This window comes from Myxocyprinus asiaticus, chromosome 15 (assembly GCF_019703515.2).
Source record: "Myxocyprinus asiaticus isolate MX2 ecotype Aquarium Trade chromosome 15, UBuf_Myxa_2, whole genome shotgun sequence".
In the NCBI taxonomy this organism is placed as follows: Eukaryota; Metazoa; Chordata; class Actinopteri; order Cypriniformes; family Catostomidae; genus Myxocyprinus; species Myxocyprinus asiaticus.
The window spans coordinates 2,296,478-2,320,107 of NC_059358.1; the positions used below are offsets into that span (position 1 = coordinate 2,296,478).

The following is a 23,630-nucleotide window of genomic DNA, read 5'->3' on the forward strand; positions in this document are numbered from 1 at the left end:
TTTTAAAAGGTTAACAAAGCAGCCTAATAATGTTCTGTTTAGGCCTGTAAATATATACAAAATATAAGTAATAATTTAAAGCTACACTATGTAAATTTTGGCACTCTAGCGGTTAAATAAACTGCATGTGTCTTGCGGAAGAACATTGTTTTGGTTATGCTTCGGCTCTGCTCCTCTGCACGGATGAATGTGGTTCGAGGCATCGGTGTACACTGAATACAGGACATCTTATCAGAGCGAATGGACAAATAAATAACGAAAGAAAGGAAAAGACAGATATCTGAAAGCATGTCATCTGAGCAGGTAAGTGCCATATCTTATGCTGTTGTTTTGACTTATTGGAAACATTGATGTTTTGATATAAATGATGTTACAAAAGTTAGGCAATGTTTGTTAGCATTTGATATAACGATTGCTAGTCTGATAAGGTCAAACGTGGCCAAATAGACCACCACAGTAGTAACTAATTTATAGATTGTCATTGTTACCAACCAGTGGTCAACATCATTTCAAAACTCACATGTTCTCAGCAAGCCTAGGACTAAAGGATTTATTTATATAAATGATTGCAAAATCTGTACATTATTCCATACTTTTGGCCGCCAGTGCATGTATGCAATTTCCCACAAAATCCGTCCCGACAGCTCTAACATATAAATCATTATTAAAGCATATTTGGGAAAAGACATGGTTTGGAAGATGATTTTTGTTGCACTCCCTCATTAATAACATTTTGTTATTTGTTTACCATAAAAAAGTGACATAGTGTAGCTTTAAGCTTCTAATTTTATCCAAAGAATTCATAAAAATTCAATTCAATAGAGGTATCGGTACTGATATCTGCGATATTGCGATAAAAGTACTTGGTATCGGATTGAGCCCATCCTAACCAACAACAAAAACACACAATGCTCTCACAACAATGACAACACATGGAAAAGACCTACCCATGGAACCGCCCCTTTATCCTCTCCACCAATCCGCGTCCACGACACACGCTCTCCCTGAACCAATCAGCGTCGCCGTTCCATGCGCTTCCTCTCCAACAGACCCAAAGAAGATTAACCCGAGTTAAGATGGCCGCATGTGGATGAGGCGGTTGTATATTTCAGCTCTTCTGTTCCGTTCGGCGAAGGGATTCACATTGAAAACACTTTTCACACCTTACCCGTAAATATAAGAAAACAACCCCCCCACCCATTATATCGTTTTTAACCGGGACCGGACCCATGACGTCCATTCACTTCGTGGTTCACCCGTTACCCGGGACCGAAGACCAGCTTAATGACAGGTATTTATTTAAAAACAAGAGCTTGAAAGCAACACACACCCTCTTGCTGAGGTCAAACGTCTTTTAAAGAATCTTAACAAAATATATAAAGTATTCTATAGCCTCTGCAAACACTCAAGGTTGGACATTTGGATGTAAAATTAACGAGGCCCTGGTGACTGGAGACACAATGCGGGTTGGGGGATGGGGAGGTGAAAAGAGAGGGAACAGTGATAAATATATGAATTTACAGCTCTAATAAAGGTATTTATGTTAAATCTAAGAGTCACATTTTACACTGAACACTTGTTTTTGACAGTACACCGAATTAATGGCGCGAGCTCATCCGTTTAATTAATTTAGCCTCATGATAAGGGTGTAAGTTATGCCACAGATCGTGTAAAATTAGTTTTAGGGTCATTGTTGGTCTTGTTGGTTTGATTTAAGGTTGTTTACATGTTTCAGAGTTTGATAGATGAGTCTAGTTTTAGCATTGTAGCTATATCTATACCTGTGCATTCAGTAGGCTTGAGTATTATTTTGGTTGTTTCTTTGTCATTGCTTGGGAAACCCCATTGTAAATGGTTTTGATATAATATCCTGATCTGTCATCATCAGACTGACTTGAGTTATTATCCTCAACTAGTGAGAATAATATTGAGATAAGTTTGGCATGGAGATTTAGGGGTGACTGTTGTGGCTAATGACAATCCATGTGTGGTCAGCTGATGGCCTGTAACATTGAAAGCATCCTTGGACAGTATGGGTGATGGACAGGTCTTCTTGTCCTGGTGTACTGTTTTGTTTCATGATGTTTTAAAGGAATAGTTCACCCAAAAATAACAATTCTCCAATCATTGAAGCCTACTCACCCTCATGCCATCCCAGATGTTTATGACTTACTTTCTTCCGCAGAACACAAACAAAGATCGTTAGAAAAATCTATCCTCTCTGTTGGTTCATCCAGTGCAAGTGAATGGTGACCAGAACTTCGAAGCTCAAAAAAAGCACATAAAGACAGCATAAAAGGAATCCATCTTCTGAAGTGATATGATGGGTGTGGGTTCGAAACAGATCAATATTTAAGTCCTTTTTTTTTTACTATAAATTTCCACTTCCACATTCGTTTGTTTTTGGCGATTCACATTCTTCGTGCATATCACCATCTGCTGTGCAGGGAGGAGAATTCAGAGTAAAACAAGGATTTAACTCCTTATGCATCAATTTAAAAAAGTTACTCGGAGGTTATTGGAGGACAAAAATGTCCACGTCAAAAAACTGCCATAATAATATTATATATGAATATAATTTTCCACTTTCAATGAGTTATTTTTTTTAACCAACATCAGTCCTGATCATAACTACCAAATATTCATTCATTTTCAGGATTTTAACCCTTTAAATGCCAGTTTGTTTATATAATGCCACTGTTGTTTTTTATGAAAGAAAAAAACAAACAAAAAATGAATTATTTTCCATATACTAAATGCTAAGGGGATTTCTGTTTTTTGGATTATAGCAGTCTGGGATATGTCACTGATTAGCAACAACATTGATTTTGATGCATTATTATTTTTTGTGCAGTGTCCGATTCAAAAAAAAAAAAAAAAAAAAAAAAAAAAAAAAACTCACACTCAGGACCTAAGAGGACAAAAATGTCAGCGTCAAAAAACTGCCATAAAAATACTATATATTAATAATATTTTACACTTTCACTGACTTTTTAACCAACATCAATCCTGATCGTAACTACCAAATATTCATTCATTTTCAGGATTTTAACCCTTTAAATGCCAGTTTGTTTACATAATGCCACTGTTGTTTTTTACACACACACACAGATATCTCAATACACACATACAAAACACGCTCTGACATCCATACCAACACACCCACACAATTTTAGCTGCATCATTTATTCAGTTGTCCTGCAGTGCTCTATAATACAGCAAACAGAAAATAGGGGAAAAGCTTGTATTTGCTCCATAGGCTAAACATGAGAAAAATGGCGCCATCTGGTGGAATGAAAGCATAATATCATAGAATTCATGATTTTATGCTTTTAATGCACTGGGGTCAAATATTGCAGTTTTAATGGGTTTCAATGGGGACATTTTTGTCCTGAAGGTCCTGAGTGTGACTATTTTGTGTACACAGTGTATTATAGATGTATTATAGGGACTGAGGTTTAAATATCAAAATTCCCCAAAAATACACACCTTTGGCAAAATGTATGCTGTTGGCATTAACACAGCCAAAATGAAAAAGGCAAAAATATCCCGAAGGTCGCACAAGGTTTAAATATTGATCTGTTTCTCACCTACACCTATCATATTGCCTTTGAAGACATGGATTAAACCACTGGAGTCTTATTGATAACTTTTATGTTTCTATTCTATAGAAGTATTCTATTAATATAATATAATATTCTATTTTAGGTTTCTTATACAGCTGCTAAAAGAGAGAGACTTTACTCCCATTCGCCACTATTGAACTTTAACATGCAATCGTTTACATCCGCGTTCCAAAACCCGGAAGTAGGGGTGGGTAAAAATAACAGTTTTACGATGATCCTTATTTGAACGATCTCGATATAGTTTCTTAAATCGTAAGATCGATTCAAGGAAAACACATGCACATATGACTAAATTTTGCACTATCGGGCCTCTGAAGCTGGTGTCTGGCACTTGATACGCTTTAGACACATTTGCATGATGCAGTTTGACGCATTTGGCGCAAGACATCACAGAAGCTTGTGCAAATGATGCACTCTGCTCTGTTCTAGTGTCATTTTGGAGCTTGCGCTTCAACCGGGCTTCCCTTGCCATCAGTGCTCCAGAGATGGGATAGTGCAGAGCTGATTGCTTGATATCACGGGGGCTTCACTTCATGAGCACAAGGCTTACCTCAATATCCTGTCGCAGATTTCAAAACTTAAGACCCATTTGAATTCTGAAAATTTCTAGTTTATATCACTATCGATGATTTGTAAGCTCTCAAACTGTACATTCAAGCCTGAGTTGCACACTTATAAACAAACAAACAGAAATATTTGAGAAAATAAAACTATAAAAATCAACAAATAAAGAGGAGAAAAGAAAAATTCCACAAAGGATACGATTTACAATTTCAACCACAATCATGCTTCTCTCCACATGATCCTCACCGAAAGCCCTCCAGAAAGGTCATATATTTGTCCCATTTCTTACCATATGCTTCTGATCTGCCAAGCTGTTTGCATGACATATTTTCAAATGCCACCACCCTGCCTAATTCGGTGAACCATTGTTGAAATGAGGGAGCGCTTTTTGATTTCCATCCTCTAAGAATGGTTTGTCTGCAAGTCATTACACTAGTTTGGATGCAGCTTTTTGTACATTTGTAACCTACTTTAATGACCGCCCCATCACCCAATATACATAATCTGGGGCAGAGTGAAATTTGAGTATCTAAAATCTCAAAGATAAAATTCTGGACTTTCAACCAGAATTCTTGAATCTTAACGCAGAACCACAGAGCATGGGCCATGTCTCGATCCTCCAACTGACATCGCCAGCAGGTAGGTTTGTCTTTTAAACCAAGCCTAAACAATCTAGACAGAGTCCAGTAGAAACAATGCAAGATCTTAACCTGAATACCACACAGAGGGTGTCTGCAGCTTTAGGGGGCTGTGTACTACCACCACAAATAATACAAAGTAGATGGCGCAACTGTAAATACCTGAAAAATTGAGACCTAGAAATCCCAAACTGCTGTGTAATATTTTCGAATGATCTGGAAAATGATGAAGGCATTATTTATTAACTTTCCAGTATGTATTTCACAAACTAGTTAGCAACTTACAGTGAAGACACCGCTTAACTCCGCCCTGTCTGCAGAACCACCGTCAGCTCAGCTCTATAAACAATGCAGTCGGAGCGCGCTCTGCTGGACAAACTACATTGTGACACCAATTCTAAATCACCCCATGCATTGTTTTCTGCATTATATGTTCTAAATAAAAAGTTTTCATATCTGCGCATATCGGAAAACATATACGCCGATATGATATATCTGTGAAAGGCTAATATCGGCTGACCGATAAATCAGTCGGGCACTAGCAGCAACACCCCTCTCAATCCATTCTTTCCAGCAAAAGAGGGACTTGTCAATACATAATTTGGGGGTTCAGCCATATGCTTGAGGAAACATTTAGGTAAGTATCAAAATTGAACATATGGGAAACCTTTGTCCATACTAAATGTAAGTTTGAAATAATGGGGTGCAGTTTTGCTTCTCTAGGCAATTTGATAGAAAGACTTTACAATGGTGAGATTGGGGTGAGGGCTGCTTGTTCAGTGTAGTACCAGGGAGGGGTTCTTTCTGGTGATTGAGACCAATGGGCCAGGTGACTGAGACTAAAAGCATAGTAATAAAACACAATTTTGGGGAGGCCTAAGCCTCTTTTGTCAATTGGTCTATGTAACTTACTGAAATGCAACCAAGTTCGTTTACCATTCTAAAGAAAAGGCTTAGATATTCTATCAAATTGTTTAAAATAAGAAAGAGGAACTTCTAGAGAGAAAGACTGTAGAACATAATTGAATTTGGGGATACAAATAATTTTTATAACATTGACCTTCCTTGCCATAGACAAATGTAGTGAAGCCCATCTGTCCACATCGCACGAGAAACTTTTCATCAATGGGTCAAAATTAACTCTAACTAAATCTCTCAAATTTGCTGGAAATAAAATGCCTAAATACCTAATGCCTTGGTTGGGCCATTGAAAGGTGCCAGGTTGGAAAGCCGTGGCAGGGCAATATGCTGTCAGAGCAAGAGCTTCTGATTTAAACCAATTCACCCTATATCCTGAAAATTTGGAGAAAGAATGAATAATTCTATGGAGGCTAGACATATATCTACTAGGGTCTGAGACAAATAATAATATATCATCTGCGTAGGAGTTTATGCACCACACCTCCTGCTACAATACCAGGAAAATCATCCTCTTTTCTAATTGCGGCTCCTAATGTTTCCAGGGCAAGACAGAACATTAAAGGGGAGAGAGGACAGCCTTGCCGGGTACCCCTACCAAGAGAAAAAAAAAATCTGAAATTAATCTACTAGTTTGCACTGCCACTACTGGTTGTTTATAAAGTAACTTAATCCACCCAATAAAAGTGTTCCCAAATCCGTAAATTACCAAAATCTTAAAAAGATAGTCCCATTCCACCCTGTCAAAAGTCTTCTCTGTGTCGAGTGAGATGGCAGCGATTGGGGTCTGATCATTCGCTACTAACCACATAATATTTATAAATCGTCTAATATTACCAGAAGAACTACATCCACAAAGAAACCCCACTTGATCTATATGTATAATAGATGTAATTACTCTGCTTAATCGATTAGCCAGAATTTTAGACAATATTTTTTACATCTAACTGGATCAGGGAAATTGGACGATAACTCAACCTTCTGTGACAAAATAGTATTGTACCTATACTTTGGCTGAATCAACTCTCTAAGACCATTGGATGACATTTGGCACTTCAGCACTTTTAATACTCTTGTCCAATTCTATGAATTCCTGTGCTTTGGTCTTTTTAATGAATGAGGCATAATGTATGATCCGCCCCCTAATTACTGCCTCCCATGCCACACCCACAGAGGACCCATTGGTTCCTACATAAACATTGACTTCTGTCTTTAACATTTGTTGAAATGCTGGGTCCTGTAGAAGGGATGTATTAAAGCACCCTCTATATGATTTTTTTTCTCTATATGCGGCAACATCTCTAAACACACCAAAGCATGATCTGAAACTATAATGTTCCCAATTGAGCAGTCAGTGGCAGATGGAATAAGTGACTTAGATATCAAAAAGAAATCTGCTTTTGAGTAAATCATACAAACTGATGAAAAAAAAAAGTAGTCTCTCTCAGATGGATTCAGGAGTCTCCAAATGTCTGTAAGAGCAAGATTTTTACACATCCTCTGTAGTGTCAACGTTGCTCTAAAGGGTCTACACACCTTTGCATCACTATGATAAAGGACTGGATCCATTAAAAGATTGAAGTCTCCATCCAAAACCATATCATGAAGGATCCCAGCTGCTTGTGGCTTACCCTCAAGAGCTATAAAAATGTTCTGATCATCAGCATTGGGTGCATAAATATTAGCCTAAATAAGATTTTGCCCTTGTATTTCAACCAAACAATTATGACTCCTCCTAAATTGTCCTTGATATGTTTGAGACATTTAAATTATAAATGCTTACTTATCAGTGTGATGACTCCCCTGCTCTTACTCGAACCAGCACTGCAAAAACGCATACCCACCCCATGCCCTGCCAAGTTTTTCAGCTTCCTGTGGAGAAAGGTGCATTTCTTGAAGGAACACTATATCAAATTTTTTACACTTAAGAAAAGATACAACCTTCTTTTTTATAGGGTGCACCAGCCCATTAACATTACACGTGGAGAGAAACATTTTACCTATATTAAAGCGACATGTTGATAGGCAAAGAAAAATTGTGCACCCAAAGCTAAATTATATAGACCACTATCCAACAGTGATGTAACCATAACATCCTTAACCCACAGAACAGAAAAAAACAAATAAGCTTTAATTAGACAATCAAAACAAGAACAATATTGACTGATAAACAAAGCTCAAAAGCAAAAATACCTGCACAGTCAGGAATTTGAAATGTAACAGGTGTGTTATTATGAAGATGATATGAAGACAGTTTTGAATAGTCATCTTCTCCCTGCAGCTGAACAGCTCTGATTGTAATAATAGTAGTGATTTTGCTATCAAACGCCATTGGCAACAATTAATGTTGAAGTTTTGTGAAACATTACCTTATTAAATGTAATTACATTTTGGATGCTGAGCAGCTCATGATTTCCAGCCACATGTATAACCAGGGTTTAGCAAAGTTTATTACGTTTCATTCTTTTTTCTTTTTTTTTTTTTGTGGGAACAAAACTACAGTGCTAAGAAAAAGTATTTGCCCCCATCCTGATTTCTTTTGTTTTTGTGTATATTTCATACTTAATTGTTTCAAACAACATCTAACATTAAACAAAGGCAATCTGAGTAAACACAAAATACAGTTTTTAAATGATAATGTTATTTATTGAAGCAAAAAAGTTATCCAATACCAACTGGGCCTGTGTGAGAAAGTATTTGCCTCCCTTAGTTACTAAATCCCCAAATCTATGAAACTGCATTCATAATGGGGTGCAGCTGGACTAGACGCACTCAGGCCTGATTACTGCCAGCCCTGTTCAATCAAATTAACACCTAAATAGAACTTTTTCAGCAGCATGAAGTTGGCTAAAAGGTCTCAGCCAGTAGCACACTATGCCAAGGTCGAAAGAAATTCCAAAAATTATGAGGAAAAAGCTGATTTAAATATATCAGTCTGGGAAGGGTTACAAAGCTATTCAAAGGCTCTGGGACTCCAAAGGACCACAGTGAGAGCCATTATCTCCAAATGCAGAAAACTTGGCACAGTACTGAACCTTTCCAGAAGTGGCCGACTTTCCAAAAGTCCTCCAAGAGCACAGCGATGACTCATCCAGGAAGTCACAAAAGAGCCAAGGACAACATCCAAGGAACTGCAGGCCTCTCTCGCATCAATAAAGGTCACTGTTAATGACTCCACAATCAGAAAGACACTGGGCAAAAATGCCATCTATGGAAGAGTGGCGAGGAGAAAACCACGGCTAACCCAGAAGAACATTAAGGCTTAAGTCTGAATTGTGCCAAAACACACATTGATGATCCACAAACCTTTTGGGAGTATGTTCTTTGGACTTATGAGTTGAAAGTGGAACTGTTTGGAAGACAGGGGTCCCGTTACATCTGGCATAAATCAAACACAGAATTCCACAAAAAGATCATCATACCTACAGTCAAGCATGATGGTGGGAGTGTGATGGTATAGGGATGCTTTGTTGCTTCAGGGCGACTTGCAATAATTGAGGGAAACATGAATTCTGCTCTCTACCAGAAAATCCTAAAAAGAACGTCCGGTCATCAGTCCATGAGTTGAAGCTCAAGCACAACTGGATTATACAGCAAGACAATGACCCAAAGCATAGGAGTAAGTCCACATCTGAATGGCTCAAAGGAATCCAAATTTTAATTTGAGTGGCCAAGTCAAAGTCCTGACTTGAACCCGAATGAGATGCTGTGGCAGGACCTTAAACGGGCAGTTCATGCTCAAACCCTTCATCATTTTTAAATAGATTTGTATTTAATACCTTTGGGCTACAGTGGCTGTTTAGATGAAATGATTTAAAAAAAAAAAACACTTTTGCTATTTCAGAACAAAACATAATTATCATCAATTTGCTGAAAAATATCGAGACATAATTTCTGAAACCAGATCGCCCAGCCCTAACCTGGAACTGCTAGCTAATTAATTAAAAGCTTCTCATTTGAAAAATAGGTGTCATTTAAAAGCTTGGAATTTGGACTTTAAGGTTTGGCTGATGTAACATGAACCAGAAATGTCCCTTTATTACAGATGTATTCTGATTTGAATGAGGAAAAAATGACAGTACACTTGCATTAATTGTATGGTGCCCATTTACACTCACAGAGAGAGAATAATGAACTTCTAACAGCTGCGATAATGTATTAAACGCAACGCACATTAAACAACAAAAAACACAATACAACCCCTAATCTCTGTATACTATACATGGTGTAATATTTATGCTAGCAGAGTCATATGGAGTACACTTTGACAGGCTTGCGTTCGACTGTACGCTGATGTTGAGCTTTCGTGTCAAAGTCAAAGTATACTTTGGGCATTAGGAACAGAATTATTGGTTGTTATTTGCTTTTCTTGTCACAGGTGGTCTCTGTTCCAAAACCTAGTGAGCTGCCTACAAAGGCAGCATTTTAAAGGCGAGGATATACATTATTTTCTCACGTGCCATTACGTCTGGCACATGGCTGAGCACATTAGCCTTTCAAAGTATACTCTTTTGACCACAAGCGTATACAGACACGTTAACGCATGAACACAACCAACAACGCTCTGGTCAACTTTGGTCAACTCTTCAGTAGACGTTCAATGTTTTTGACTTTGTTTTCATTCCCTGGGTGGCATATTTTATGTAATGTTTCTAAAATTGCTTGTATGCCTTATGTATACTATTAAACAAGTGTTTAAAAAGTGACAGCGAGCAGAGCAGCATACCTTGTTCTCAAGTAGGCAATCATGTTTGTTATCATTTGTATTGTAAAATAAAGCGACCCACTGGCCCACTTAGTTTCCGCTGAACATGGGCCTTCCGTCTCCTACTGTTCTCCTTTTCAACCATAATAATCATCCTCTCTCAACTTCTTCCTGCCAAGAGTTTGGCCAGTTTCAGTTCAGACATGTGGGCAATTGCTGAAGCCAGAATAAATGATGGCTCTCTTAATGCAGCCAAGCGTGGATCACACAGTGCCTTTGATAATGTGGAAAGAGCATTATTAGTTTGGAGTACATAGTATTGCTCTGGGCATTGAGTCGTTTTTAGAAGCCACAACAGACTGTTTTTAATCATATGCTTTTGTTGTTTCCGACAGGCTTCGTGAAGTGTCAGAGAAGCTCAACAAATACAACTGCAACAGGTAAGCTTTAGCAACAAGTTTAAAGTTCTTAATATATTGATTTTAAAGCTGTTTCCACATCAGTGGAGTGTCCAAAAAAGACTTGGCGAACATTTTTCTCTCTGCAGTCATCCACACCTTATTCCGTTGGAGCAGGCCAAACTTAAACAGTGTGTGGTTGGACCAAATCATGCTGGATTTCTCCTTGAGGTAGCTTTTTTTCTTCTTTCTTGAGGGTCATCATCTTTTAATGGAGTAGATCACTAAACAAATAGTTGTTCCAAACCCCTGTGCTTTTATTTTTTTCTGTGGAACATGTAAGGAGATATTTTAAGGAATCGCCATGCAATTTCCCTAGAATGACAGATCAAGCTGCAAAATTGGTCTTTTGAAGCCACATTAAGTTATTCACTGAAAATTTCACCTCCACTTCAGCTCTCAAATATCTCCATTTTGCGAAGTCGAACTGGCGTGTCTCCTTTGGTTTAGACACACACATGAGAACCTCCAGTGAAATCAAACCTGGCACAAGATGATTCTGCACTGTGGATGTATTTTAAGGCCTACCTTCAAACTCAGTGTCTCTTTGCTTGACATCATGAGAAAATCAAAACCTCCATACTAAACCTCCATAAGTTTTGTTCATCCTTGGGAGCAATTTCCAAACGCCTGAAGGTACCACATTCATCTGTACAAACAATAGTATGCTAGTGTAAACACCATGGGACCACAAAGCCATCATACTGCTCAGGAAGGAGACACATTCTTTCTCCTAGAGATGAACGTAATTTTGTGCGAAAAGTGCAAATCAATCCCAGAACAACAGCAAAGGACCTTGTGAAGATGCTGGAGGAAACAGGTAGACAAGTATCTATATCCACAGTAAAACGTGTCCTATATCGACATAACCTGAAACTGCTCAGCAAGGAAGATGCCACTGCTCCAACTGCCATTAAAAAGCCAGACTGCAGTTTGCAAGTGCACATGGGGACAAAGATCTTACTTTTTAGAGAAATGTCCTCTAGTCTGATGAAACAAAAATTGAACTTTTTGGCCATAATGACCATCGTTATGTTTGGAGGAAAAAGGGTGAACACCATCCCAACCGTGAAGCATGGGGGTGGCAGCATCATGTTGGGGGTGGTGCTTTGCTGCAGGAGGGACTGGTGCACTTCACAAAATAGATGGCATCATGAGGAAGGAAAACGATGTGGATATATTGATGCAGCATCTCAAGACATCAGCCAGGAAGTTAAAGCTCGGTTGCAAATGGGTCTTCCAATTGGAAAATGACCCCAAGCATACCTCCAAAGTTGTGGAAAAATGGCTTAAGGACAACAAAGTCAAGGTATTGGAGTGGCCATCACAAAGCCCTGACCTTAATCCGATGAAAAAGCGTGTGTGAGCAATGAGGCCTACAAACCTGACTCAGTTACACCAGTTCTGTCTGGAGGAATGGGCCAAAATTCCAGCAACTTATTGTGAGAAGCTTGTGGAAGGCTTCCCAAAATGTTGGCCCCAAGTTAAACAATTTAAAGGCAATGCTACCAAATACTAACAAAGTGTATGTAAACTTCTGACCCACTGGGAATGTAATGAAAGAAATAAAAGCTGAAATAAATCATTCTCTCTACTATTATTCTGACTTTTCACATTCTTCAAATAAAGTAGTGATCCTAACTGACCTAAGACAGGGAATGTTTTCTACGATTAAATGTCAGGAATTGTGAAAAACTGAGTTTAAATGTATTTGGCTGATGTGTATGTAAACTTCTGACTTCAACTGTATATGGTCTAAATCACATGATGATGGTGTGCACTGCTTCTATGAAGAATGAAAATACTATGCTTTTTGTTTCAGGATGGACGTATCTGTAGGATAAGTTTTGCCATCCAGCCCGACCGTCTGGAGCTCAGCAAGCCTGATGGCAATGATGGGTGAGATATGAATACCCCATTAGAGATGTGGAAAGTGCATGTTTGAGCTGGCATTCAAAATCACCCTAGATTAGATATGTGGCTCCTGGTTAGAATTGCCCTAGACGAAACTTGGCCTGTATTTGAAGATTGTCTGAAGCATGACTTGATTATCAAAACAGCTACACTGACATTTCACTGGTTGTAACCACAGCATGTTTTGTAGAAGAAACAAGGTTGTGTTGTGGCCTTGTTTTTGGCACGAAGACTAGTAGTGTAGTGCATACACAAGCACACGCCGTACGCCCACCTATTTTTTTTTTTTTTAAAGGATTTTGCATATGCTCGCCTACAATAAGTGATGATGCATATTAAAGGCCACCAGAACAACGAGCTGGCTTTTGACCCGTAACTTTTCAGACTACTGAGCCCATGCCGCAGCACCGTTGAGTGCATTGTGATTTTTTTATTTTTTTTTTATTTGAAAAGGTATGCAGAGAGTTCTCCCTACAAGCTCATGGAGTGGCAGGATTCAGGACTCTGGAATGCTGACCTGAAGGCATGATAGACAGTCTGACTTAGCTGAACAACCAATCAGAACATTTGTTTTCAGCTAGGATGGGATTTCTTCCAACCAATCATATTTTCTGTTTCAGATAGGATGCAGGACTTTTCTATTGTACAGGGACATGCTAATATGCGCTGTAAAATATACTTTGCTGCTAAACTTGGACATATTTAACATTTATGCATTTAAAGACAACTAACACTATTGAGCTGGGAAAATATTGACTAATATTAACACATCTATTAGTTTATGTTAAGGCTGTCACGATTATGAAATTTGTCTGATGATTAATTGTCAAACGAATAATTGCGATTATGATGATTAATTGTCTGTTTTAGGGCTTTCACGAGTAATTGTCATATTTCATATTTATCTTAAAAGATATAAATCAAATAATAAAATAGGGATATATGATTTCATTTTAAGGCTTTAAAAACGTATCAGTGGCGTTTTAAATATCAAAATTGTTCTAAATGCGTAAAATATCTCTCTTTTTGGTCGACTTTGGTTTTTGTTGTTTTGGAACTCCTGTATTTTATATTATAGGCTGTTTTTTTTTTTATATATATTTTTATTACATTATTTTGCAATAGTAAAATATATCTGTCCTAATTTCTTCACTTTCACATGGTATTTTAATGCTCTTTGATTAAACCCACAAGCCCTTATTTCTCATGAAGCAAAACCTTTGAGATTTCATTTCATCATTTCATCACTCCACAGAAATAGAGGAAGCGTCTCCTCCTCTGTGTCACTGCGTGTCATTAACACTGCGTATATGAACTCACAATGACTAGAAACATTTGCCAGTACACGATTAGTACTAAAATTGAATAGTTATCAGTAGTCCTATGTTGTGGGGGTCTGGGTATCTCGGCGAGTATTGACGCTAGCTACCAACCCTGGAGTCGTGAGTTCGAATCCAGGGCGTGCTGAGTAACTCCAGCCAGGTCTCCTAAGCAACCAAATTGGTCTGGTTGCTAGGGAGGGTAGAGTCACATGGGGTAACCTCCTCGTGGTCACAATTATTGGTTCTCGCTCTCAATGGGGCGTGTGGTAAGTTGTGTGTGGATCGTGGAGAGTAGCATGAGCCTCCACGGTGTCATGCATAACGAGTCACGTGATAAGATGCGCGGATTGATGGTCTCAGAAGCGGAGGCAACTGAGACTTGTCCTCCGCCACCCGGATTGAGGTGAGTAACCACGCCACCACGAGGACCTACTAAGTAGTGGGAATTGGGCATTCCAAACTGGGGAGAAAAGGGGATAAAAAATAAATAATTTGTCCCATGTTATTAGATATAAAAAGAACATAAGCAAACCTATTCATTTAAATGGATATTTGGATGACTTGATCATATATTCCATGCTATGATTTTTAGTACCGTACACACTTTCTTATTACCCAAACACTGCAGAAAAAAGTCTTGTAAATTTTTAAAATATTGGACTAGGATTACAACACCATAAAAGTATTTTTTATGAATATACACGCATTACACATTATGTGCAATAGTTTTACAACACTAGTTTATGAACCAGTTATCTGTTGCATTAACAGACTTAAAAACAAAACAAAAAAAACATGGTTGTGCATTGGTTCAGTGTTTTTGATTTGCTTGAAATGAGCAGGTTGGTTGGTGTTTGGTTGTGTGTTTTGATTCGGGGGAATTGGGATTTTGGGATTGTAGTGATGTTGCAACAGTGCAAATCCCATTTGTGATCCGCAAGCAATCCACAGTGGTTGTAAATTACCAAAATATTTAAAGGGCATGATGGCACGTGATTTGCCTGCGGAATGAGCTGCAGTCAGGTTTGATTCCCAAGGGTGTTGCCATGTTAGTCACCCCCCAATTGGCTCATAGGCCTGTGATCTCCAGGCTCTGTGATGGTCCCTCATGTGGGACTATAGATGTGTAACTGATCTCCCATCTTTTGTTTCCAGTTCAAAGTTGAGCAGTGTCTCAGGGACAGGAAGGAGCTCCAAGCCAGGCAGGACTAGTGATCCGCCCTGGTTCCTGTCTGGTTCTGACACACTGGGCAGACTGGCAGGCAACACCCTTGGGTAAGTTGTGGCAGGGCTTTGAGATGTGCAGCCATCAGGTAAAGTTGGCAGCCACACGTGCACTGGTGCCTTTGGTTATTAGAGAACTGTTTGAAAAGAGTTTTGTTTGTCAGGAAAATACTTCCCATTAAAAATGTTCACATCACAGCTCCATTGCCAGAAATATTGTGTTTTTAGATGGCGTTTTCACCCAAAAACACACATTTGAGAAAAATAAATTCTGTGTTTTTCCTGAAATGTGCTAGTAGGGGCTGGGCAATATTGCTAAAAAAAAATCTCACAATTTTTTCAGTCTGTTGAAGATATTCAATATACAGTATATCCAGGTTTTTATGTAGTTGCACTAAAATGAAGGCCATTTTTATTTTATTTTTTTTAAATAGAGGAACCATTATTTCAAGTCAAGTTAAAAATAAACAAGACATGTTTTCCATTCCTTTTTTACCAAATAAACACACAGAAGAATATTTTTTTATATGCACCAATGTGACAATACATAGTAATAAACAGCAATATTTACTTGCATATATTTTAACTAGAACATTTTAAAACATGTGAAATGCTACACTGAGACTCGTATGCACATTTGAATCAGTGTTTTATGAATTTGAAATGGATTATAATATATATATATTATATACTATTATATATATAATATATATTAAAATGATCAGCTATAATGCAATTTTGCTACTTAAGTTTAAATCAGAGACACTATTAAAACATCCGTCTCTGTGCTCATACTTAAAAGGAGCGAGACAAGAAAGTATAGCAAAACTAGTTTAATCACAAACTACTGAGGAACTATATGGCCAACTAAATGCATTAAAATCATTGAGATGTTCACAATGCAGCTTAGTTTTATATCACCACAAAATCATTGCATATTTATGTTGTAAATATTTAAAATATCACCCAGCCCCATTGCTGTGTACAGGATATTTGTAAATGCTTTTAAAGTGACTGGTCAAAATAAGATGGCAAAGCAGTGATGTACTGTAAATTCTTCGAGGTCACAATAATAACTCATCAGCTTTGGCTTTAGAGTTGAGTGTGGAATACAGAGAAAATGATGTGATTGTTCATGTGCCTGACAGGAGCCGTTGGAGTTCAGGAGTGAACGGTGGAGGCAGTGGAGGCGGGGGCAGTGGCGGAGGAAACGCAGGAGGGGGCAGTGGGACTGGAGGAGGTGGTGGAGGTGGCAGCGCTGGAGGGGGAGGATCTTCAGGCCGCTCCTCCACAGCAGCTCGTGATTCACGCAGACAGACCCGCGTGATCCGGACTGGCAGAGACAGAGGGTCCGGCCTGCTGGGCAGTCAGCCACAGCCTGTTATTCCAGCCTCTGTCATCCCAGAGGAGCTAATCTCTCAGGTAACTCTCACTGCGGGAGACTCTTCATGGCTGTTCCATGGCTGCAGGGAGAGGTCGAAGACCTTCTTGACTTTTAAAGGGATAGCTCACCCAGAAAGGAAAATTCTGTGATTTACTCACCCTGATGTTGTTTCAGCCCAGTATTTTTTTTCTTCTACTGTGAAACACAAAAGGACATATTTGGCCGAATGTTTGTCTTCTGCAGTCATACGATAACTTTGTGTGAGAAACGGAATTAAATTTTCGTTTTTATTCACAGATAATCTTCCCCTCCGCCATAGCTCCAAAATGTCATTGCACTCATATTTTTAAAATATGTTGTCACGATGGCGTCAATGATGTGCCCAAAGACGCCATTTTTGAACTGAAAACATGCACGTGTGATATTTGTAAGCTACGCCGGTAACTAATGACAAAGCTACCATATAGTTTCATCGTATGGTGTTGATTCTTTTTAATTTCTGCTTTTGTGGTCCATGAAAACAAAAATGGCAGCATTATGGATTAAAACCACGTGAGGGTGAGTAATTAATGACAGAATTTAAATGTTTTTTTGGGTGAACTGTCCCTTTAAGGTATATGGAATATTTTTGTGTGGCATAAATTTGTTACTCATTGGATTTGCTTCTCCATTCAGGCCCAGGTGGTTCTTCAGGGAAAGTCAAGAAGTGTCATCATTCGAGAGCTCCAGCGCACAAACCTGGATGTGAACTTGGCTGTAAACAACCTGCTGAGCAGAGATGATGAGGATGGAGATGATGGCGATGACACGGCCAGCGAGTCCTACTTACCTGGAGGTAAAGAGACCGGCTAGATTGTTAACACGTCAGAGACCCATGGATTGATATAGATGATACATTTTTTCAATTCCCACTACTTAGTAGGTCCTTGTGGTGGCGTGGTTACTCCCCTCAATCTGGGTCTCAGTTGCCTCCACTTCAATCCATGACGTGACATGACACCGCGGAGACTCGCAGCATGTAGAGGCTCATGCTACTCTCCGCGATCCATGCACAACTTACCACACACCCCACTGAGAGCGAGAACCACTAATCGTGACCACGAGGAGGTTACCCCATGTGACTCTACCCTCCCTAGCAACCAGGCCAATTTGGTTGCTTAGGAGACCTGGCTGGAGTCACTCAGCACGCCCTGGATTTGAACTTGCGACTCCAGGGGTGGTAGTCAGCGTCAATACTCGCTGAGATACCCAAAGACTTATAGAAGTCTTCATCTTTTTAAAGCATATTTTAAGGGTGAATTTTACAAGATGTGATATATTCGTTATGCAATATTTTTCCTCTCAAAACTGTTGTTCCGTATTATTTAATTGCTTTAAACAATGTTGCAGTTCTCACTAAGACTGTTAGACTGTGATGTTCTAACCTCTTACAGTCCTGTTTTGATACAATGTCTTTCATACTTTTATAGAAGACTTGATGTCCCTGCTAGACGCAGACATTCACTCTGCCCACCCCAGTGTGATCATTGACGCAGATGCCATGTTCTCTGAGGACATCAGTTACTTTGGATACCCCTCGTTCCGACGCTCCTCCTTGTCTCGTCTCGGCTCCTCACGAGGTAAAGACCAAAACGCACATTCAGACTGATTTGTGGAACTGCTTAAATATCTACCGCATTTTTAACAAATCAATGAAGGCACTGCTCACAACACACATTCATGCAGATACAGTCTGAAACATGGTAGAAAGATGCTAATTATAAAGCAGAATCAAATAAAATATTACAAATATGGACTAATACCATATTGTACCAAAATAGATGCGTCCGAAAAAGTCTGGAATAATTTTCACATTGTTCTTTATTGCTCTCATGAGTGAATTGGAGATCGATTGATATTGATTTATTTATTTATTTAATATATAATTTAACACACACGTCTGAGACCGTCAATCCGCGCATCTTATCACGTGGCTTGTTGAGCACGTTACCATGGAGACGTAGTGCATGTGGAGGCTTTATGCTGTTCTCCGCAGCATCCCCGCACAACTCACCACGCGCCCCACCGAGAGCGAATCACATTATAGTGACCACGAGGAGGTTACCCCATGTGACTCTACTCTCCCTAGCAACCGGGTCAATTTGGTTGCTTAGGAGACCTGGCTGGAGTCACTCAGCACGCCCTGGATTCGAACTCGCGACTCCAGCGGTGGTAGTCAGCGTCTTTACTTGCTGAGTTACCCAGGCCCCGGAAACCGTTACTTTAAAATCTGGTGACAGAAATACTCACATGGAGAAAAAACATTGTTTATGTTGTGCATTAAAGTCCACATTCCCAGAAGTGAAGTGATCGCTCTAAAAGTGTAGTTCTAGAAAAAGTGGTTCTGGTGCATCACTAATAATAAAGTTTAGAATTAAGTCAAAAAAAGTCTAATTTAATTTTTTTTAAATAATTTTCAGTTTTTTTTTTTTATCCCAGTGTGTCCAAACTTTTTTATCTAGGCCAATAATTTTCAATTCGGTGCATCACTAGTGAACACTGCGGAGCTAATTTAGCCGCTTTACTTTGCATACCCACCAGATTTGATATTAAAAAAACGATACGCGATTAAACAGAAAAGTGTAGATATTGGTTAAGAACATCAGTAAAAACAGTCATCAGTCGATCTTTATTGTAAATAAAGCAGGTCTGCCCACTGACAGCCATGCAATTATATCTACCATGAAACAGAAGTCTCTTATCGGTTGATACATTTCTACCATCGCACAATATATCATACTAGAGCTCTGCGCGGGACTGTTTTCTTAATCCCGCCCGCTCCCGCTGAATTTCTGACCATTAATCGCCCGCTCCCGCAACGTGTGCGTTCCACTCCCGCCCACACCCGCAAACATTCTGTCACAGCTTGTAGAGATAGGGAATAATTTACACAAATGTTAGGGCTATGCTAAACGTTCAGAATAACAGACATAAAACATTGCGTTCAATTAAACAGACCATAAGATATACGTGTTCATTCATGTCAAGATAAAGTAAAGCACCACACATGACAAATAAATTGGGCTGTTTTTTATTAGCCTAATAAAACTCTCTCAGCTTTTGATAGGCTACAAAACATCACAACTGTTAGGCTGCGGCGGAGCCTACAAAAACATTATATTCAAAATATGCGCACGAAGAAGTTTTTATCTTTGATGGAGAACTTACTTTGACCCGGGAGAACGGAGCAGGAATGTCGCCTCAACTAGGGATGGGTGGATCGACTAAAGTATCGATACTACCGATACTGATGTGATATCAAGAATATCGATCCTCACATAAAAATATCGATTCTAACGTTTTTTTTTTTTAAACAAGAAATCTTATTATTTAGATTACATGAATATTAATGCATCTCATAAGCTTCGAAGTGGAAAAAAGAATTATATGAGCGAATAGTTGCATAGCACCGGAACTATTTTTTTCTTCCGCTCGTCTTGACGCACATAAATGCTAAAATACACCAGCAGTCACAGACAGAGCTCACGCTTTCATTCATAGTGCTCGTTCAAAGAGGGAGCAGTGCTTTCCTGAGGTAATGACAGAAAAACACACCTAGATGTGACATGTATTATAATGGGCTTGTTTGACCATTTTTACAGGTTTATTTAAACTCAGAGTTGTTAAAACATTGATAATGATCTTTAATCCTTGTTAATAAATGATACCCTTATGAAAACTTACCATGGATTTACTGTAGTAATATTGTATTAACCACGACTGTAGTAACCACGACTGTAGTAACCATGTTTTTGTTTTGTTTTTGGCAGTAACCAAGGGTTTTGATACAGTTAACCATGGTTTTACTACAGCATTACTGTAGTATCCATGGTAACTTAGTTGTATTCATAGTAACCATATACTAATATCTATGGTTAATTTTGAGGTTTTATAAGTGGCTTATACTAACTAATTTTTAAAAAGTAATTAAACCAGCTTAATTTTCTGTTCTGTAAAAGTAATAATAAAGTTACTAATTTTATCCAAAGATTTCATAAAAAATAAAATTTAATAGAGGTATTGGTATTGATATCTGCGACATTGGCCTAAAAGTACTTGGTATCGAATCGAAAAGAAAATAAGTGGCATCGCACATCCCTAACCTAGAGGTGCCAGATTTGTGCCCGTTGTATATTAATACTTTTGCACATTTGTTGCAACTTACAGTCCAATTCTTTTCCATTTTTGTCAGTAACAACTGAGAAATGTATCCAAATGTTAGACTTGCCTTGCTTTGGTTTTGTATAGTAAAAACCCGCTTTAATCTTCTTTTCAACTTCATTTGTTGACTCCATCCTTCTTGTTAGCACTAGCTAAATCCCGGAACCCGCGGTATATTTTTTGACTGCCCACTCCCACCCCTAGCAAAGTTAAAACCGCCCGCTCCCACGAGATTTGTGTTGGGTCCCACGGGACCCGCGGGATCCCATTCCCAATGCAGTCCTCTGCATCATACCACACAGCTGTAGACTCGAAGGGTTCGTTCACCCACAAATGGAAGTTAAGTTTATCATTTACTCACCCTTATGTAGTTACAAACTCCAATGACTGACTTTCTTCCCTAAAAGATATTTGGTAGGCCTCAGTCACCATTCACTTTTATTGCACCTTTTTTCCATTCAGTGACAATGGAATAACATGAGGGTGACTAAAATGTTCATTTTTGGGTAAACTATCCCTTATTAACTGTCTTAAACAACTAGATTTTGTTTACAATCAGCCTTTGGATATATATAATACTTGAAGACCCTGCTGCATGTTTGTGTTGTGTGTGAGTGTCTGTGCTTTTGAGAGAGTGTCCAGTGTCCTGCATGGTCATAATCATTTCCCCTAGTGAGCCCTCTGTGAAAGGCCCTGCAGACATTTACCTGTAAGACCCTGCAGTTTTTACCAATGAACCTCAGCTAATGTTGGACACCCCTGTCACCAAGACAAGATCTTTCCACTGCTGATTATATTTTGCTCCTTTCTGGGGCTCTCAGTGAAATATGGGCCATCACCTAAACGGTCGTGGATCCTTTCAGTCAGTCATTTACCGAATAATGTTTTGTGGTTGGTGTCTCAGAAGTGAGCAGAATTAGCATAAAATAGTTTTGCCATATGCTCTTTTTAGTCACTTTGTAATTTGTATGAAATCTCACTATTCTAAGGGTCTTTCCCAGAGAGTGGCTTACTGTTATCCCACTGGTGTGACCCTATTGCATACCAGTTCTCCTTCTCCCCCTAGAGCGAGACTCGGAACTGCTCCGCGAGCGGGAGTCGGTCCTGAGGCTGCGCGAGAGGAGGTGGCTGGATGGAGCCTCCTTTGATGCGGAGCGTGGCTCCACCAGCCGTGAGGGAGAGCCCAGCCTCGACAAGAAGACCGTGCCGCTGCAGAGCCCTGTTACTCTGGGTGAAGAGCTGCAGTGGTGGCCTGATAAGGTGGGCATTTATACTGCCGCTGTCCTAGAACACCAGATTTCAGATTACATTTGGAGATGCTGCATTTTAAGTCTTAATATGTTTAAGGTTCAATTAGGGCTGCACGATTATGACAAAACATAATTGTAGATTATTTCACTTGAAATTGTATTTGCAGTTAAGTTTGATTAGTAGAATTGACATTAAAATACCTGTTTTCGGTGGATCAGCTGCAACTGTGTTTGACTTCTGCTGAACACAAATTAAGATTTCTAGAAGAATATTTCAGCTCTTTAGGTCTATACAAGGCAAGTGAGTGGTGGCCAGAACTTTGAAGCTCCAAAAGCACATAAAGGCGTCATATAATTAACCCATACGACTTCGGTGGTTAAATCCATGTCTTCAGAAGTGATATGATAAGTGTGGGTGAGAAACAGAACAATTGAAGGTGTTAGAAAGATATGTTATTACTTTTTACTTGATGGTTACACAGCTTAAAATGTTTAGATGTAAAAAAAATTTTTTTCAAAAAACGTTGTTTTAGTCTAGCATTTTAATGTAGATTTATAAAACATATTTTTTTGGTCATCTCGGATATATTTATTTGTCCGTGACCACGTTTACATGCACTTAAGAAAACAGTTTATTCCAGGATTTTTGCAGAAAGCAGCATTCTGAAAAGGCATGTAAACGAGAACATGGATTTCCTTACGCCAGTTAAGGGATTAAGAGAAAGCGGTTTAACACACCTGGGTTCCTCCCGTAGAACGCGGATTATGTGGCCATGTGAATGCATTAGTGGTGTTCTTACAGGTTTTTGAGGAGTGTGCATGTCCGTGAACAGACTGGATAACAAACGTCATAGGATGGAGCCCAACAACAAGTCAACACTGAGGAAAGAATTCAACATTTCTGGGAGTGCAGTATGAAAAGCACATACTCTATACCCATTTATACACACCAATGTAAAATATCGACTGTCCCACACATCTGCGTAAATGCACTCAAGTACACTGGGGGAATCCCGGAGCTTGACGTAAGAGGAAAACGGCACTATTGCAGCAATTTCGCTGCTGGTTGTGACGGAAAGTTACTGAAACAAACACAGTAACAACTCTGGAATATCTGGAAATAAAGCGAAGCAACAGAGATTAAAATAGTGAAGTCTTCCTTTGATGTCATGTTTGTTATTTACACAAGTGTCACGTGGAAATTACGCTGATGTGGAGAAAGCTGCTTACTGACTAAGCTGCGTATATACGAGTACACCACTTATGCAGTGCATGCAAATGATAACGCCACTTTCTCGCAATAAGCCATTTTCTGGTGTCCATGTAAACGGAGTCATTGACTTTTCAATGTGGTGGCCAATTTTTTGGAACAGGCTTAATTTAGACGTTATATATCACGTTTTGATTGCATTTGTTAGAGTTGTTTA

The 23,630-nt window shown here is 39.0% G+C and overlaps 1 protein-coding gene across 6 annotated transcripts in view; it reads left to right on the forward strand.

Moving 5' to 3' along the window:
* Positions 1-1,061: 1,061 nt before the first annotated feature.
* The window catches only part of ubr5 (ubiquitin protein ligase E3 component n-recognin 5), a 75,234-nt gene continuing 52,665 nt past the window's right edge, over positions 1,062-23,630 (forward strand). For 4 of the 6 annotated variants that reach the window (XM_051719111.1, XM_051719114.1, XM_051719113.1 and 1 more), the window contains exons 1-9: positions 1,062-1,291; positions 10,847-10,891; positions 10,999-11,080; positions 12,732-12,808; positions 15,301-15,420; positions 16,518-16,791; positions 17,429-17,588; positions 18,223-18,372; positions 22,002-22,213. In XM_051719111.1, coding sequence (XP_051575071.1) covers positions 1,230-1,291; positions 10,847-10,891; positions 10,999-11,080; positions 12,732-12,808; positions 15,301-15,420; positions 16,518-16,791; positions 17,429-17,588; positions 18,223-18,372; positions 22,002-22,213 — 1,182 coding nt within the window. In that variant the 5' untranslated portion in view covers positions 1,062-1,229. The remainder of the gene's footprint in view (positions 1,292-10,846; positions 10,892-10,998; positions 11,081-12,731; positions 12,809-15,300; positions 15,421-16,517; positions 16,792-17,428; positions 17,589-18,222; positions 18,373-22,001; positions 22,214-23,630) is intronic. The other 2 variants (XM_051719115.1, XM_051719116.1) reach the window with 2 other exon arrangements.